Below are 19,627 nucleotides of genomic sequence, written 5' to 3'. Positions count from 1 at the left end.
AGTCACTTACGTGGGGTCCTTTTGGCTGAAGGCGTTAAAGGACAGGTTGCGTCCGCTCATGCTCCACTGCCACTTGTTGTTGTGGTGGTCATAGGTGGCACCCAGCCAGATGGGGTCGCGTTCTAGTAGGTGGAGTGCAAGGATTAGTTTACAACCCAAATATCCCAAGCATAGAACTCACCTCCAGAGAGAGCGTCCTGCTTCTGCAGGAACTGCCTAAGCTTGCGGTCGGCATGCTTGCCCGGCTCCGTGAGATTGGCGTTCTTATCCTTGCAGAAAAAGTGCGCCTCCAGCCAGCTGCTGCGCTGCTCCACCAGCGAGTAGCAGTCGGTGCCCACGCGCTGGAATTGCGGCGGGCACATGGCATACATGCGTCGCCTGGGCTTTGCCGTCGGAGCCAAGGCATCCGGGCTTTGGGCCGGCGAGGGACCGTCGAAGCTGATGCCGGCGCTCGCTGCACTGACATGGAGCTCTGCCAGGATTGTGTGTGCAACTGCAAGGGCAAGGGATGAAGCTTAATATAACTCAGAGGACGCTGCGTCTGCACGCATACTCACATAAAACTAAGATAAATACTTGACAGCACCACATTTTATGGCTGCCACTCATCCTGATGATCCTTCTGCTGCTTACTGGCGGTTACTAATGGGGGTTTCTTCCTGTTCTCTGTCTCTGCTGGTGATGAATCCTCGGCTGATCTCGTTTTTAGCTGTGGCCGCTGCTTACATCGCTCAACCGGCCGAAGACGGGCTGGAAAAAGATGTGAATGAAACGAAAACAAACGATGAACATTCGTTAATCTCTCAACTCGTCGTCTGCTTATCATAATTCTATTTCAGCAAATGTTTGTTTTATGCAAATATATTCCGAAGGAGGAGGAGCAGCAGCCTCTAACAAGTGTTTCCGTTGATGGATGGACACACAAACGCCTCCACACTTGGCCAAGACAAATTGAGCCGACGGGAATATATTTGAACAGATTTATTTTATTTATTGGCTCCGCTCCGCAGAACTGGTCGTCGTCAGTGGTCATCTCTTGGCCATTCAGCAGTAGCTTCTCTTAGCCTGGCTTTGTGTTTGGCGTTTCAATTAACACTTTCATAACTCCTAGCCACCTCGTCAAGACGCAGAGCAACGAGGGAGGGACAGGGTCTGTGGCCGCTGCCACCGATGCTTGTTATTGCATTCTATTTTCAATTTGTTGACACACACCGAGTGCCTCTGTCGAGTGTGTGAAATGGTGTGCGGCTGCAGTGACCCACTTTGCGCATATAAATGACTTGAAATGCCGACGGGTTAATCCGCTAACTGTTTTAACAGGGTCTCTGCCGAGTTTATTCTTGGCTCAACTACAGCTCAAAGGTCTTTGTCTAAATAAGTGTACTGATGTGTGGCATTAAACGTTGAAAGGGTACGCAAATTAAGACCTTAAATCGTGTGTATAAATTCCTAAAAACAACTAGAGTTACTTAATAAGTTGTTAAATAGTTAGCAGAAAAGATTTATGGCTGCCTGGTAACTATTTCTAGGTTCATAATTCTGTTACCAATATATTTAAATGCACAGATGTGTGGAATTAAAAGTTATAATATATATATATATATTAAAATACTACATACTTTCTTAAACGAAATCTAATTTTCCAATTAGACCCAGTGGAAAGTGAATGTACCTAGCGAAGATCTAATGATAAACCGAAAACAAATCGTAATTAAAATTTCCTCCAACTAGACAGACATGACTTTCATCTTTGACATTCCACTAAACTTAATTAAATGATCTATCGCCGGCAGGTTTCAGCGATGGCTGCAATGGATATGGATATCTGTATACCTGTTCCCGGCCAGCACACTCTCCCGGCAAATTATGGGCTTGATTGTGTCATTTTAATTGAGCCATTAGAGTGTGTGTGCGGCTAATTCGTCGCCTCCCCTTGCAGCGTTTCCCGTGCACATACGTATCCACAGAGCTAATCATATATAATTCCTGTAAAATAATTCATGCCCACGAATCCAAACAAATTAAAGGGGGGAGCAAGCGAAAGAGTTAAAGAAGTAAACACACGCCGCGGCCAACTGGCTTGACAGCTTCGCCAGACGGCCCGGCTTGGCCCGGAGTTGTTGGCTTATGCCTGCTGGGCCTGTCTCTTGGCTCATTGTTGGCTCTTGGCATGTGCCTCTTGGCTTTCCTTGGCCAACGGCAATCGACAGCGAATTCCTCAACGGTGACGACTTGACATTCATTATTATCATGGGCCTGATACACGGAAAATGTTTTTAGTTTGAAATATAATATTTATTATATATTTTTTACGAGTTACCTTAAATAGGATCTTAAAAGTTACACAATAATGCAATTATTCTACAAATCTCTACTAATTAAAACTAATATTTTTAGGTGTTAATCTCCACTGCTAATATTTGTCCCTGTGTACCGATCTCACCGAGGTTCAGTGGCTGTAATTGTTGTCTCCCCGGTTGGATTGTTTACTGGTTTTCTGGTTTGTTTGCTCGACCCGACGATGACGCGATGACGCGAGAGTTCCCGGCAGAGATAGACCTTCAAGACGTTGATGTCAACATTATTACAACTCGACATTTGTTTAAGTGGCCAATAAAAAGAGGAACAGAGACGGAGACGGCACCCACTCGCGGCCAAGCGCAGGGAAGTCATCGCGTCTGCGATGTGGGCGGAATTTGACTGATTTATGACCCACTTCGGATCCAGTTGGCTGTGGGAGCCGCTGTTTGGCCCAGACGACATTCAAATGTCGGCGAAAATTATGGAGGGGAGTACATATGTTACTTTAAATACAAACATCTACATATATCGCGACCTTGATCTTGAACTTGGGCGTGTCGCCGGGCCATAACTTGTGTTTTTCGAATGTTACAGCATCCAAAGCAACGCAGCGTTTGCAGCTGGAAATGTGATTTTAATTGGATCGTATCAACATGTTTCGGGGAAGCGAAGGGTCATAATTTTTTTTATCTTACCCCAAACCTAACTGAACCGAAAAATGCCAAAGACGAGCGAATCAATCAAGCGGCAGCTGGGAACCCTTAAAAAAAGGTTAGAAAACTGTGACTGTTTGGTAATTTTTTAAATTTAGAATTAAGACCCTTTGCCACAACCTTGTCGGTCAGCTTGGAGGCTGGAGATAAGCTCATCAGCATCAGTTTTGGGTATTAGGCCCGAAACCTTGGATTCATCTGGGAATCGCAATGAGAATGGGGAACGGCATTAAAAAATACACAAATGAAAATTAAAAACCCACGTGTGCGCCACTGATAAATGAGTTAGGGGCGTGTGTATGATTTTCTAAGGGGGTTTCCACCATTTGGGCAACGAATTTACATTAATGAGGTGCCATTTCAGTGCTATTTCAGCGCTATTTCGGTGCTATTTACTGGCCGGGAATTAGCATAAATCATAGCCAGTTCCCAGAACTGAGCGATAATGATATATGATATGTAATTTGTGCGTAATTAGAATCCCATCAAACGAAAGAGAGCTCCGGAAAGCGGCTATAATTGAGACCTCTTCAGCAGATCATCACCCACTCGCACACCCCATATATTTCGCTCGATTGGCCATCAATCAAAATGTCGAGAATTCGAGTTAAAAGCAAAAGTTGAATGGCTCCGCCAATGGCGAAAACAACATCTTTGGACTTAACCCCTCAACGTCGGGTTCAATGCAAACGACTGCCAAATAAATTAAAAACTAAACAGCGGCTTAAAGATGCTCCGACTGGGGCTTAGATTTTGGTATGTGGCTTTTGGAAGTGGACAAATTGCTGGCATTAATCTTGGCCGAGTTCTGCCCCTGTCAAACAGATATAGCGTATATAATATGTAGTATGTGTGGTATGTTGGGGGAGTTCCTGACTTGGCTAGCATATGTCGTAATCAATAAGGGGATCGCGGATGGCCGGAATTAACCCGTTCTTGGCATAATTAAGTTGCCGCGAATTTGCATTAATTCCGATTCCGTTTCGATTCGTAAACAAACACTCTCAAAATCGATAGCAAATTGCTGGCTAAATACCAGTTTGCGGTTTAATTAAAGGTAAATGTTTTTCTGCGGTTAATTTGTAGCTGTAGGAAGTTAAACATTTATAAATACATCACACACATGCGTGTCTTTTCGTTTGATTCGCGCACTCTGGCTTAATTAATTTATGCGCATTTCATTGATTTAAATGCAATCACAGAAAGCGTTTGGCCAAAAAAACAAAACAAAAAAAAATATATATAAAAGAAAGGTACGTCAGTAAATGTGAGCTATAAATCGTACTGCACATTTTCATTGCCTGGAATAAATGTGAAAACGGGAAAATCGTAGCTGGGCAATATAATTTATACGCATCTCTGCCAGATTCAAGCCAATCACCACCAGTAGCAGCAGCTTCGTCTGCCTCAATTGCATTGAAAAGTAGCCGAGAAACGTTTTCACAGCTGCCACTTGGTCTGTTTGCCCAGTCTTACCTTTCCGCTCCCCTCTCTTTGCCTTTTTCTCTTGATTTTCACCTGCATTTTCATGGTTCACCTGTGCGGAATTTCTCGGCAAGGAGCCGACACGTACTAGCCATACTATGTGGCTGCGGCGTCTCACTGCTATCTCCGCATCTGCCATGCCTTTTGACTGAAGTTTTCCCCCTGGATTCCCTTCGCCCATGGCCGAGGATTCTTCCTATCGTCAGCAAGCAACTTTGTCCTCTCGGAATTCTTTGGCTGTCCACTGATACACATCTTTCAAAGCGAAGATAGCCTTACACGGAAAGAAACGATGGAATTAAAGCAGCTTGGAGTATTTGGAGTAGAGGATGCACTTTAAAATTCAATCTACATGCTAAACAGTGAAAACAAATGCCTTGAGAGTGTAAGAATGCATTTTGGATTATATATTTTAACTAAAAAATGTATTACAAATAGATTTTAGCAAGAAGGAAAGTTTTCACATTCCCAAGTTTTAGTCACCCAATTCGTTTAAGAAATTAAAAAGCTTAGTTATCCGAGGTTATTTAAATATTTTAGAGATTTCTTTTAGAATTTTTGTGTTTAAACAGTTCCTTTATTTACCTATTTATTTTTAACAAAACCCCTGTTTATTTCTGTGCGTTTCCTGTGCATTTTTTAGACAACACCCGTCACTGTCGTCACTAGGAAAAGTGAAAGTCATTTAGTGTGCTGACAAGTCATTGTGTCTGTTGTATTTGTTTGTTGTTGCTTTGACAGGACTCGCAGATCCACAGAGTTTTGTAAGCTGAATGACTGCTGTGGTCCCCACGCGGCGTATGCGCGATATCAAGTATACGCAGTGCCTGGCAGCATGAGGCTGCACTTTTCAATTGAATTTAAGTGCATTCAAAGTTTTCTGTTTCTGTTTTTCCGCTGCTCTGGGCCAAGTTGTAATTAATTTACGCCGAAAAAAAAAGTTTTTTAATGAGTTTAGATGAATTTTAAATGGTTTCTTTCCTTTATGGCGTTTTTAGCTCTGTCTTTGGGGCGGGGCAGCATTATAAATCGACCGCAGTAAAAATTAAAAACGAAATAGTTCGCCTTATTGCTGCTCAGAGTCATAAATTCTGTTTTGATTTTAAGATTCATGCGAAAGCCAACAAGCAATTCATCAGAAATCATCACAAATCAACTCGGCTGCAGTTCGAGTCCCGCAGAGTTCCACATATCAATCATTTCTACCTGCTTGCCAGGCATCCATCCATCCGTCCGTTCGTTCGGCTTTGGTCCTACCCCAAAAGATATATGACATAACTCAGCCCCGAGCTCCAAGCGCCCCCTTCCCGACTTTGAAGAGCCGCACGTACCCACAATTCGAATGCGAGGCCCCAGTATTTTCCAACGACTTTTCGGCGTGTGTGCATTGCGAATGGGTATTGGAGACAACGTCATCGACCAAATAAAACCAGAGATTGAGATTTGCATTGGGCGCAGGCGCCGGCGGCTACGTCAGCATCTATATCACGTACTATATCGCATACTGGAACGGCAATTGGAGCCGCGGCTGTCGGTCGAAGTGATGTCATGCCCCTCGAATTTATTCCACACACACACAGACACTCGACGCCGGGGTGTCCCAGCCTATCAGACACCATCAGTGTCCACACGGTGAGAAAAACTTGTAAGTACTTGTATTTTTAACCTTATTTTAATATAAAAAGCACTTAAAAATTTAATGGCACACGTATTAATCTCTAGCTCAGACCAAGTAACATAAACATATATATGTATGTATATATATTTATTCATGCTTTGCTGATAAGCCAGGTTTCGAAAAAAGTAATAAATAAAAACGTTTTTAATCTAGAATTGTTAAATTGTGACATGGCAACATATGCTTCTATGTTCACACTAATATTTTGACTAATTTTGATTAAGTAATTTAACACGAAAATAATCACAGACATGGTATGAGTTCATGACATTGTATTAGGAAATTTATATAATGAAATCTTTCATTCTTTGAATATATTTACTATTTTATTCAATGGAAAATACAATAAATAAGGAATGTTTTTTCCTCGTAGCTATAAACTATAGAAATTAATGTTTCTTTGAATAGTTTTATAGTTTAATTCAATAGAAAATACTAAATTTAAAGACTAAAATAAATTTTGGCTTTATAAGTATTTATAAGAAATTAATCAGAAATGATGTATGAATTCGTAAAATTTTACTAAGAAATTTTATATGATAATATTTATATTCTTTGAATAGTTGTATAGTTTAAGTCAATATTTAATATTCAAAAGAAAAATAATTATGTAGATTCCGCTAAGCTCTCAATGATGTAGAGTAACACAGAAGTAATTTTAAAAATTCCCAAAATTTTACTAAGAAATTATATAAATATAAAATCTATGTTTCTTTGAATAGTTTTATTATTTAATACAATAGAACAAAATATTCAAATATTCAATTATTATTATTATTATCAAGAAGCACACATAAATTGCTAAATAATTTCTTCACGTGCATAAATAACTATCACCCTGCCAAGATAAATTCTGTTAAAGCGATCTTCGTTTTCTAGATCTGTTTTTCAACAGATATACATATATAATACCCATATAGATTGGTTTGTGTGCGGATTCCATTGACATTAAAATGTCACTTGGCGTATTTTTGTGTTGTTAATTTTAACGCTCCCTCGTCTGAGCTGTAAAAATATTTTCTATTAATTTATTTTTCAAGTTCAGGCTGTAGCAAAGTGAGTAAACAGCGAAAATACAAGTGAGCAAATATTTGTGAAAATTAAGGCTGGCAAAGCAAACAAATATTGCGGAACTTTGCTTTCAGATTCCGTTCTGTCTCTGTTTCTGGTTTGGGCCAAATTGTTTTGCCGATGCTATCGGAGGAGTGGGTGGGCGTCGGCGAGCAAGTTGACCATTCAGCTGCCCATTGTTGTCTGTGTTCGCCTCGTATTCTTCTTTCACAAATTTCGACACCCAAAAAACTCGCCTCATTTTCCTGCTACAAAAGCTGGAGAGAGTTTATGCCTGTTTGCAGCTTTTTGGGTGGCAGCCCACAAATTTGTCGGCGCGTGTCGTGACACACACTTGACACTGCCAGACCATGGCATGTGGCCAGCTGGGTAATTGCCTCCGATGCAGGCACACGGAGAGAAAACTTTATGTGGTCATGGGGATTAGCATGTGCCTTAAAAGGTGATACTTTTTGGGACCTGGATCCTGATATGCTGTATCAAAATCTCTCAGGAAGTAAGGAATTCTAGTGCGTTTAATTAAATATAGAAATAATAACAAGACAAGAAGCGAACTTTTGGGTAGCCGAAGTTTCATTATTCACTTGATTCATTAGAGAAAGAAGTCCATTACATTACTTTTCCCTAAATGTTAAATTAAAATAGTTTTGTATTAAATTGAAAACTAGACAAACGTATGCTAAAATAACCTAAATCAGTGATATTTTTCCCACACTGTACGATCTGCCTTTCGTTATCGACGCACGCATTTGTGGCCCAAGTTAGTTTCTAGTTGCCTCCCACTGGCCAAAAAATTCAGCAGGACTCCGTCAGGTCCTGGTCCGCTCTGGCTCTGCTTCTTTCTGTTCTTGTCGTTCGTGTCAACGATAAATCAAAAGTTTTATCTTGTTTGCTAGACCCGCACACCCCCCACACCCCCACACACACACACACACATGAGTTGCCTTGAAATCATTTACAGGCTCCAAAAATTTGTTGCTTCGTCTATGGTTTTTGTGCGTGTGCTGCAGAAAATGTTTTGGTTTCTTGGAAAACAGCTCGGAACTTGCATTGTTCCGGGGTTAATCGCATTATGGAATGTTGGTTTATAGCCCCGGCTAAAGGGCTAAAGGCTACGAGACCGTTGGCAGGATAAGTGGAAATTGTCCCGCTCTTCCGTTTTGCGAAAATTTGTTGAATTTCCGCTTCAGATTCCGCAGACGCAAACAGGACATTTTCATTTCGAGAGAGAGTGCTCTTTTTTTTTTTTTGTTCTGCTATTCGAAGCTGGGATGCAGGACAGGCATGCAAAATGATTTCCGTTTGACGGTAATTTATTGCCAACTGGTCTGTTGCACTCTGATTTGGTTAAAGGGGAACTCCCTGCACAGAGAGAAAAATAAATCTAACATACAAGGGACGTTCTTCTTCAGAGAAAATATAGAAAATAAGCAACTATTCCTTATACTTGAAGTTAAATTTTCTTTTTTATATTCATAAATAACAAAACGGTATATATAACAAGTAGTTATATATATACTTTTTCCCTCAGTTCATAACTGCTCCTCTCAATTCTCTATAGAACTCCCTCTCTATATAAAAGTACCCTTCACAAAGCCATCACCGGGTCCAGCTGCTGCTGCTGCATCATAATCATCCCATTCTCCTGGCCACTTTGTTGACTTTATGGCTATGCAAAGTCTGGCATATTTATAGATGGATATATATATAGTGTGGGCTGGGGGCGTGGCATTAACGTTTTTCTAATGGCCGGCAGATGAGCCGCTCGACCGTTTTTGGTGATTTTTAATCTATATTTAAATTTTCCACCACCAAAATGTCAAGGCGAGCCAATTCAGAAACGCCACAAAAATCACAAATCAAACTCGGCGATATCTGGAAATCAAATTACGGTACGTATATGGTCAGGACAGAGAAACTTTGACAGAACAAATGGCATGCAAATTGATGCTAGACATTAAAAAGCAAAAAAGATGAGGCGAAAAATAAGTTAAAATCTTCCGTGACTAAGTCGAGTGCAGCTATATAGGTGTGTTCATCTGAATCATCTGCAATTTGAGTCACTCGACACCGCAGACTTTTCAGTTCCACCACCACTGTATATCCACTTCATCGGAATATGTATGTATGTATGTCAGCGCTATGACTTTGAAACAAATTGTACAAATATTGGTCAAGCATCAATATTGGTCGGCAGCGGCGGCATTAAGCAAATTGTGGCGTTAAGGCCACGGAAATACCAATGGGAATTATTACGCATTCGCCACGTGCACCGGCAACGAGTTTTCCGTTCGCACTCTTATTAATTTATGGGTCACAAAAAGCGACTGTTGCCTTATCGCTAACTTATTGTACTAGCCTTCAGTGCAATATTTAAAAAAAAACATAAAAAATGCACCAGGCGATAGTGGACCCAGAGAATCAGCATAAATAAATACAAGGGAAAAGGTGGCGGACTTTAGAGTGCCGCCGCCGCCATGAGGAAATAAATATAAATAGGTGTAAATGAAAACCGCCTGAATCCCAAAAGATGAAAATCAAAATCGCCGCCTGGCATTGCGCAAAATGTGTGGTAAATGTTGACAACCAACCACATGTGTGTGGGAGGTTTTTTTTTCTATTTTTTTGGTAGTGGTTAGCTTGGCTCAAATTGCATTAGCCGTTTGAACTGCAGAAAATGGCATCGCTATCGAGCGAAGCTGTTGAATTATGGAATGTACTTAGCATTTTCCAGGGTGAAAATTTATAACACAATTTCATTACATGTTTGTTGGCTGAGAATTTATTGAATATGGCCAAGAGGAGAAGGCATACTACATTTGGCATAGCAAATTGACAACAGAATTAATTGAGCTTAGTTAACACCCAGCTTAGATATTTAATTAAGTTATGCAAAGTCTGGGAAACATTTGAATTTGTATTAGCTTTAAGATACATAAATTAATGTAATCTGTTTTCAATTAATTAACTAAAATACTTGAAAGAATTATTTAAGAGAGCTTGTCAATTGAAGTTGAATAATGAGGCTTGGTTTATTTATTATAACTAATACATTAAATAAGAAAGTATTTTATATTTACCTATTGGTTAGGCGTCTTTGGGTCCACTTCAGATCAGAAATTCACAAATCTGCAATAAAGAAATACATCAGAAATCAGTAAAAAGTTTCCAGCAAAGGAAAATCATGCAAATGATATTCCGAGAATTTTCTTTTGCCATAAATATTGACTCAATCGATGCACAAAACCAACTCTCCGAGGGCAAAGCAAAAAGCATTTTGACATTTTGAGAACCGCGCGAATAAAAATGCAAAGTTCTCCATTTGGCGTCAGCAAAATGCTGTGCCTCGGTCCAAAAATAATAATAATTGCAACAGAGTCCGCCTTGGATCACAGCCACTTGAAGATGTCAGGGATTGCCTTTTAAACCCACTATTCCCCCTCCGTGATGGCCAAGTCTTTGATCTGGAATTTCTTTCATAATTTAAGCAACTGCATTCGGTTTGCTTTGTTTGTTTATCTTCAATGTCTGTCAGCCGGAAATGTTTATTTGGGCGATATATGGAATACAGAAAGTTGGGCATTAAAACTCCTTATAGTGAAATCCCCTTCACTCCTCTAGGAATTCCGAAATATCTAAAGATAATGACGTTGGAGATGGGAACGGTTTAAAAATAACAAATACATTATTTAAGGATATTGGTTTCGATATATAAATAACTTTATATCCTTCTGTGGTGCACATTTCGATGGTTGATCATTCACTTTGTGTATTAAATATTTTTATATATTAAAATATTAACAATACCCTATCGATAATGTATTTGTTATAATTCAAATTTCGATATTCAATGCATTTCGATATTATCGATAAATTTAAATATTGGTGCATTCCTACTTTGGTTTAGTCTGCTTAAAGCTGATTTCGATTATTTCTGAATATTTTTATTCCCTTGCAGGGTATTATAATTTCAGTCAGAAGTTTGCAACGCAGTGAAGGAGACGTTTCCGACCCTATAAAGTATATATATTCTTGATCAGCATCAACAGGGGAATCTTTCTAGATATATCAGGAAGAAATCGATTTTTTGGCCATTTTTGCAAAATTTTATAAGAGGTTACATCATTAAAATTTTTGATTTTGATAAAAAATTGAATTTTCAAAATTTTTAAATGAAGTATGCAGATTTATTAACTGTAGAAAATCTTGCACAGAACAGTTTTCCGATTTAAAATTAATGCTTTTTTGGCCGAGTTATGATTTAATTTAAAAACAATCAAGAAGTTTTTTAATATAAAAAATCAGATTTTATAATACAAAATAATATTTTTCTAAGTCAAGGAATCACCCCATAAACCATATATATTCTTGATCGGCATCAACAGGGGAATCTTTCTAGACATGTCCGGAAGAAATCGATTTTTTGGCCATTTTTGCGAAATTTCTTAAGGGGTTACATTATTAAAATTAGAAAAAATTGACCAAAATTTTGATTTCTTAAAATTTTAAATTTGGTATGCATTTTTTTTTTAAATTAATAAAAACTAACATAAAACTGCTTTCCGAATCGAAATTAATGCATTTATGGCTTAGCTATGATATATTTTAATTGTTACCTGCAAGGGTATACAAACTTTGGTTGGCCGAAGTTAGCTTTATTTCTTTTTTTTTTATATTTTATATAATAATCTCTTTTCGATACCCTAATTTAAAATATTTTCTTAATTACCTTTCTATAATTTTAAGCCATTTCTAGCCGAAACTCTCTTTTCGCCTGCTTATGTAAGTCAAAAATTCGTAATTATGCTTAGAAAAGTAGAAGGTTTTTAGCACAAATTTTGCATTTTTGTTTCTGGAGCGGATGGGCACAAAAGAAGCGGAGACGGGAACCTGATGTAGATGTACCAAAATACTGCATAAATTTGCCGCCAGCTTTGAGAAGTTGATTTGAATTTAAATCGAATCGAAATCGGAGCAGACGAAGACTCCGTACGTTTCTCTCTCTGGCAAACTGAATAGAAATGGAATTAATAAATGTGCCACGCGTTCCGCACTTCCGCACCTCAGACCGCTTTTAATTTCGAGTTTTGCCCGCTTTCAATTGGCAGAAGTAATTTAATAAATTCCATTCGACATAATTCGCCATTTGTTTCGGCAATAAATTTCAATTTGGTCAATACAAAACGTTATTAAAAAAGGAAGATGATAAAAGAAGAGCAAGTCTCGCCAAAAAAATTGTGTCAATTAGAATTAATCAAGACATTTCGATCGCTAACCGAGTTTTCCCTTTACGATATTGCCACCTGCCCTGTGATTAGATAGGCGGCTCCGAACATGACACCGAACCCCATAAACCGGAGAGCAAATAGAAAGCGAGTCTCCAGTCTCGCCGCAAAATTACTTTGTCAACTTTGTCATAAAAGGCTAAATTGCAACATTGTCTGTCTGCCAGTCTCTATCTATGTATATCTCTCAATCTCTAACTCAATCCCAGTACCAATCTCTTCCATTCGATTTGCATAGCCTCGTCACAAAAAAGGAAGCTTTCTCGGAGCTCTGCGGAAAGTGCAAACAACCTGCAGTCGGCGGGGGTGGGAAAAGTTTTTTAGCAGACAAATGTCGAAGTGCAAAGAAGTCAGAGCAAAAGTTTCAAAGTGCAAGTGCCCTAATAATATCAAAAAAGCAAACAAACTGCAAATAAATACAGTGCCTCTTACTTGAAACAGTTCTTGTGGAAAATTTTAAAAGGAATATATATGTTTGGACAAATAAAGTGTAGTTCTATGCTTGCTAAAAGTTTGTATACACTGAAAATTAGGATTAAAAATTGTGGGAAAAATTAAATCATTTTAAATGTTTACAAAAGCTATAAAGCAAAGGTTTCCTTTCTGTAAATAAATAAAAATTATTTACATAAGTACAAAGTAAAGATAAAGGATTTTTCTTTACATTGGCTCTGAATATTGTTATATTTTTATAAACTCAAATATAAAATTCTGAAAAAATGCCCAATAAATGTGTGAAAAATACGAGAATTCTGTGCATTTTAAGTACCTTTTGCATTTTATCAATATTTATTTAAGAGGGGATTTAAAATTTACGAGCTTTCCACAATCCTTATTTAAACAATTTCTGAAAATGGCACCAAATATGAAAAATATTACAGTCCCAACATAAAATCAGTCAGAGGTAAGAGGCTTTCATGCCAACCCTTTTGTTCCCTCTTAACCTATTTTAACTTGGCAACTGTTTTTTTTCGCACTGATAAGATAAGACTGCGACATATCAAAAATTGGAAGAAAAAAAATAAATGTAGCTCACCGATTCCGTCATTGTTTGCAAGTACTCAGAGATTGGAGGCGGCAGTTTCTTTTTATTGTAACTGATTTCCCAATTCGGATACCAAAGATTGTACAGTAAATTATGGTGGCACCTGCTGGTCAGGCAAACTCGTTTTCCACGCCGCACAATAACTTACAATAATTGTAATTGTTATTGCCTTTGTCATTTTACCATTTTAACACAATTTGGCGGGTTGACGAATGCGCTTTGTGGCTACCGGCTTCCGTGGGCCCACTAACTGGGGCCATTGATCAAACAAATGTGGCCCAAAACAGTTGACCATCTGGCTGGCAATGCTCCTCGGGCTCTAATTACGCAAGTTTGCATTGATTGTGTCATTAGCGATTTGCAAGAGCCGGCAAAAAGTCGTGCTCTTGTCGAACTTTGATTTTAAATGGCCAGCGGGATACTAGGCTATAATGAGCTCTATTAGAGGGGATCATTAGAGCCAAGTGATCACAGATCAGGCATAAGTTTTATAAAGACTACACAACCTAAGCTAAAATCTTTAGAATTTCCCAATTTCTTTCTCTTCCAGGTGAATAGTTCAAGTGGCTCCATTACCCTTTCAATCTCTTTTCAGAAGAACGTGGCTTAACCTGTCCACCAGTTCCGGCAGTGGCCTGTCATAAACATCATGCCTACACCCTGATTGCTTCCAGAGAACGGAGAGCCCAGAGCCCAGAACCCAGAAGATCGTGATCCAGATGCACAGCCTCCTATCCAGAGGCAGAGATCCGGGGCGGAATGCATTTGGCCTGCGTGGGCTTAACGGTGCAAGATCGCTAGAGAAAAAGAGGCAGAGGATGGGGAGTTGCAGACCGGAGGTCGATATCTCAATAGATTTATCTGCGCCTCGGAAACTGGAACAATTTGCTGGTGCTTTGTAGTGTTCGCCAGCCGACGGGGCAATTTGCACCGGGCCTCTGGCCGGGATTAGAGGAGTGGGAGAGTAACTGCAACTGCAAAGGGGGACTGTGACTCTGACTTCCACAGTAATCGGCTGCTCAATCAATTTGCTGCGGGTTTTGTCCAACTGTCTCTTTGGCCCGTTTGTCCCGTCCGATTGGAGCTGCAAGCTTATCGAATTAATCGTTCGAATTAGCCCGTTTTGGCCAGAGACAGCTCAATTTGAGGCTACGGTGCCCGTCGGCTAAATTGCGGCAATTATTTTGTTTGTCGTCTGAGCAAACAACTTGCAATGTAGGATGCAACTAGCAACTGCAACGCGGCAGCCTCCATTCTCTCTGCAGCTCATCTTGTTAATTATGAATGAAATTTATGCGACAATGGGCGCAACCGCTAATGCGAGTGCATAAATTAGCATGTCAACAGAATTGTATCACAATTTTGCACAGAGAAAATAAAGGGGAGCAAAGAAAGAACGTTGAAAATAAATATAATAAATAAAGTAAGTAAAGGAACTTTGATTAAATATTTTAAGTTAAAGTTAAAATAGAAACTATAAACCGGATCCTAAAGACTGATAATTACGGTATTTTCATTAGTTTTTATTATCTGATTGTTTTTAATTACGTTTTAACTTTAGCTTAAACTTTACAGTAAACACTAGTCATAACCCACTGGAAAACTAAACAAAAATTTGTGGCATTTACTTGTAACAAAGTGAATGGTAATTAAGTTGAGCAAACACAATAAAAAGCCAACTTATCTTTTACAATAAATGGCTAAAAGACACTGCTAGCTGTAGGAACAACTAAGGAATTCATTAAAATGTTTACTACTTAAATTGAGCTTTCCTATTTATATTTCAGATTAAAGTCAGTTAAATTTTAAATAAGATTTTTGTTATATTAACTCTGTGCCATGTCTGTTAGTTAATATTTACAAGATTTTACATCTTATAGTAATAATTTAAAAGCTAAGTAGCCTAAAATCAAAACAAAAATCTAAGAAAATTCAGCTCTGCCTTTATTTGTATCTATTTTGTATGAATAACAGATTAATCTGTTCCAATTACCTCCAGCCTAAGATCAAGGTTTCTTGCTAATAAATTTGTAACCATTTGATAAGCATTTAAGATATATTTTTTCGCGTGTACGCCTTAAACGGTAGCGCTTCGAGGCAAAAAAACATGAGATCGCAGATACGACGGGCGAGTTCTTTGTACGTCTGTCAGTTATGGAACGCCCACAATGCACGACCGAGCGGAGCTGAGGCAACATAATGCCCATCATCAGCTCCATCATGACGATGATCGTAAAGATTGGAACTAGACACGGAGATGGGGACTTGTGTAGGGGCTCTAGGAGGTCGGACAATTTGTTCAATTGCAGCAGCCTGTTGGGCGTCGCAAGCGCGAATCTGTCTGCATCTTAAGTGCCTTTTCCACTGCGACACAGTGACCTCGTGCCTGGGTTTTCCCCAAGTCCCAAGTACCGCGTAACGAGTCCCGTTTTCCCCCTGTAGTTTTCCGTTCTCTTTTCGCGCTCTATGACTGATTATGCCTCACGTTTCGGCTTATCTGTGACGGAGTCTGGAAAATTTGTCATTGGCCAAACAATGGCTCCCACTTTTTGGATGGCCGAACGCTGGCCTGACCTGTCTCGCTATTATTTTCCTGGAAGCCGGCCATTCAGCTGCAAATATTTGCATAACTCATTAGGAGAGATGTTCGAGATATGGTCTTATGGATGGATCTGCAGGAGGGGCGGAGGGTTCGGATGCTAAGCAGTTTGCAGTTTGTCGCGATCGCATAAGGCGAAAATATTTTAATTAGTTTTCGGGGTGTGGTGGCAGAGAGATACATAGTTCCCCAAACGGTAGCTAATTTTGCTAAGCAGCGACGGCCTTTTGTGCTCAGCATCATGGAAAGATTGTGTAAATTAGTTAAGAAAAGTGGAGGCGGCTTTGGAGGAAATATGTATATACGAAGGGGAGTTGTTATTGGGTAATACTATTATTTATATGATTTGTTTTTCATGTTTTTTGATATTTTTAAACTATTAAGACATTGAGAAGTAATGGTCATAGATTGCTCAGGTCTGATATATTATGACATACATATATTTATAAATATTTTCTTGAAAGTGTACATAAACTTAAAGATTACTTTGGCTATCCTACAAGTCTATCAAATATCGATAACAAATAAGTCCTTTCTTACAACTCTGCAACTCTTTTTTCACAAGTGTTTTTCAGCAGTGTTTTTCCTTGACATTTCCTTCTTAGCTCAGCATAGTTTTTTCCATAGTAGAATTATAATTCTACTATGGTTTTTTCTTCCCTCTTATTTTCTTATTTTCAAAATGAATTGCTACGATAAAGCCTTGTATAAAGTGGTAGACCAAATGTTGATAGCCAAGGACTGCGAATTGGAGGACGGATTCATGCGTCATACGCTGGTGGAACTGTTGCGGAACAGTAAGTAACTCAACCCCCTTTCCTATTCGATAGCCAAGGAAATGATTAAACTTTCGTTATTCCCTTGAGAAATCCGTGAGATTGGCACTCGCACCAGTAATGGTTCCAATCATGCCGGCCGCCCTGTGCCCAGCTTCTTTGATCTGGAGCGCACCTTTGGCCAGATGGGCATCGCCGCGGCTGACCTCAGGGCCATGATTCGTAGTCAGGGACGCATCCAGCACCCTGTCCAGTGTCCAAAGCCGGAGACACGCGACGAAGACTTCCACAAGGGGCCAGAGCCGATGCTGACCGAGACCAACACCCGTGAGCTGGCCGGATGCTCTCACATCCCTGACAATTTCCCGCCCTTTCCCGGGGCGCACAGCTACAAGAGCACACTGATTAAGAAGAGGACGGAGAAGAGCTATGAGGAGGTGCGCCAATGCCATGCCGAGAACCAGCTGAGCGCCCAGCGGGCCCTCAATGGATTTTACCTGGGCTGCGAGCCGAATCTATCGCTGGCCGGTAGTGCCTTGACGAAGGAAGACAGCTTCAAGGTCCTGGTCTTAGATCCTCGCCAGAAAGTTGCCTGTGTGGATGCTCTAATGCCACGCAGCGAAGTCTTCGAAAAGGATATATACGAGGCCAAGGATGAGATAACTCATGCAGGTACTTATAGATTTTCAGATTTTTTGATTAGTTTTTAATTTTGCGACTTTAGTTCTCTTTAAATTACATTTTCCACAAGCTTATTTCTAGGAAATACTTCTTGATATAATTTAAAATCAATCTGCAACCCTTTTTTGCTAGAAAATATGCTTAAATTCCTTCAAGTACTGAACCGGGTTATCCCGAGTTAATTTAATTATGCAGCCATCATCATCATCTTCACCTCGTCATAACAACTTTTAACCCCAACAGCTCTCAACTCCGCCTTCCTGATGGAGCCAAAGATGGAGAGTTCACACCAATACAACGGAGGCGAGGACGTGGAAATGTACGAGGTATACAACGATGTGGAGCTGGACTCCACGTCCGAGGAGGATGGCATTAACTGGTCAGCGTCCGACTGAAAATGAATTAAGCTGCTGCACACGAAATGCTTCCATTACACAGACCCTCACAGTCCACGAAAAAGTGTGAGAAAAATAAATTCATTTCAATTACATTTCATTAAGGGCTGCCACACGTTGCCCGGGACGAAGGACGAATGGGGCAGAGTTCATCGGAGCAGATGCTGCCTGCCAGCCAGCCTGGCTGGATGCTACGCTGGCTCCTGCTGGTGCCGCCACCTCTGCTGAACGATTCCAAAGTATTAAATAACTTTGTAATTTAATTAACTTTGACGTCGTCGGCGCCGCCGCTTAACTTTGATTAACGTTTTGCAATTTTTCAACAACTTTCGCCCGAACTTCTTCTCGCCAGCGACACTCCTGAGTGGCAGTCGTCCGTAGGAGCCAAAGGATTGCGACTGTGATTTCTTCCTCCGGCTCGGATTACAAGGGATTTGCAGAGTCTGTACCCCAATCTTCCGCTCGAATATCCCTGGGTATTTGAAATTGTAGCTGCCAAGCAGTCGAGAGCGGAAAGGGGTACGGGTAGGAGAATATCGAATGCAATTAGAACTGCTCTGGGAGGGGGGAAGCAATCTGTTCAGATGACTAGCTAATAATCCCAGGGAACGGACATAATCGTTATCTTTAGATAGAAAAAAAATTAATCAAGAACAGGGAGGGGTTTTGGGTAGCAATCAAAGTTTGAGCTTCCTTTAAGGCTCCTCACTCTTAGCTTGTAATTATTTAGAGAGAAGTAATTAACCATACAGCTAGATAGAGCTTTAACAGCTTATTTTGTGGGACATTGCAACTATTTAATAAATTAAATAAATTTCACTCATTTGTAGTTGATTATTATTGTTATAGTTGGGACATAAAAACAGTGGACATAAATAATTTTTTCATTAAATTTTACGAGTTTTTTGAATATATTCCATGTTTATGGAATTATGTACAGTTGTAATTATTATTTAATAACATTTACAGTCTTTTGTTGAATGGTAAATAAACACATTAAATATAATAAATAATAAATACAATTTTAAAGCAAATCATTTGTGCAGTTGCTGGACTTTTAGAGCAAGCAGAAATCCTTGTTTTTTTTTCACCATAAAAATATGAATAAAATTTAACTCAATTAAGTGACTGTAATTATTTTCTGTTTTTTGTATTGCCTATAACAAAGAGAGACTTATGTTCTAATGAAAAAAACACATGTTCCCTGATAAAAGAAAGAACAATAATCATTACAAAGAAATGTCGTACATTATTTCCAACAAAATGCTCCTGGAATAATTCAAATCTCTCTCTGTTTTTTCGGTCTAAAGAATTTGCCTGTTGAATTTAGCTAATCAAATTGGTTCAATAAATAAATCTAATGACCTGGAAACATGACGCATTTGTTCCAAATTCCCGAAATGCCGGCCCTTTTCTGCCCATCACTTTGGCTCATCATTTAGTCATCAGCTTTGAATTGGTTTCAACATTTTCCGCCGCTGATGATTTTATTCGGCCTCAGAATTTTACACACAATTTGACTTTGATATTGTGCCAGGGTCGATGGGCCAGAGGGGTTTTATTCTGGCGGGCGGGTGGCCAGGGGCCAAAGATCAGAC

At 39.5% G+C, this 19,627-nt stretch overlaps 2 protein-coding genes across 3 annotated transcripts in view; one reads left to right on the top strand and one right to left on the bottom strand.

Annotated features, from left to right (window-relative positions):
• rgn (regeneration) overlaps window positions 1–19,627 on the bottom strand; it is a 51,111-nt gene that overhangs the window by 4,134 nt on the left and 27,350 nt on the right. For both annotated transcript variants that reach the window (XM_017172928.3, XM_017172929.3), the window contains exons 2-5: window positions 10,329–10,377; window positions 558–750; window positions 182–493; window positions 11–122 (exon numbers count right to left, since the gene is read on the bottom strand). In XM_017172928.3, coding sequence (XP_017028417.1) covers window positions 11–122; window positions 182–493; window positions 558–609 — 476 coding nt within the window. In that variant the 5' untranslated portion in view covers window positions 610–750; window positions 10,329–10,377. The remainder of the gene's footprint in view (window positions 1–10; window positions 123–181; window positions 494–557; window positions 751–10,328; window positions 10,378–19,627) is intronic.
• On the top strand, window positions 16,757–18,124 carry sa (spermatocyte arrest). Its single transcript, XM_017172932.3, has 3 exons — window positions 16,757–16,974; window positions 17,044–17,625; window positions 17,878–18,124. The coding sequence occupies exons 1-3, from the start codon at window positions 16,860–16,862 to the stop codon at window positions 18,027–18,029; spliced, it is 849 nt and encodes a 282-aa protein (XP_017028421.1). The 5' UTR covers window positions 16,757–16,859; the 3' UTR covers window positions 18,030–18,124.

Source organism: Drosophila kikkawai, chromosome 3L (assembly GCF_030179895.1).
Source record: "Drosophila kikkawai strain 14028-0561.14 chromosome 3L, DkikHiC1v2, whole genome shotgun sequence".
NCBI lineage: Eukaryota > Metazoa > Arthropoda > Insecta > Diptera > Drosophilidae > Drosophila > Drosophila kikkawai.
This window is presented reverse-complemented; position numbering and strand designations above follow the sequence as displayed.

Coding starts and splice junctions, on each gene's coding strand:
- sa (XM_017172932.3), top strand. CDS start 16,860: ATGAATTGCTACGATAAAGCCTTGTATAAAGTGGTAGACCAAATGTTG. Junction 16,975..17,043: donor GGTGGAACTGTTGCGGAACA/GTAAGTAACTCA, acceptor TATTCCCTTGAG/AAATCCGTGAGATTGGCACT. Junction 17,626..17,877: donor GGATGAGATAACTCATGCAG/GTACTTATAGAT, acceptor TAACCCCAACAG/CTCTCAACTCCGCCTTCCTG.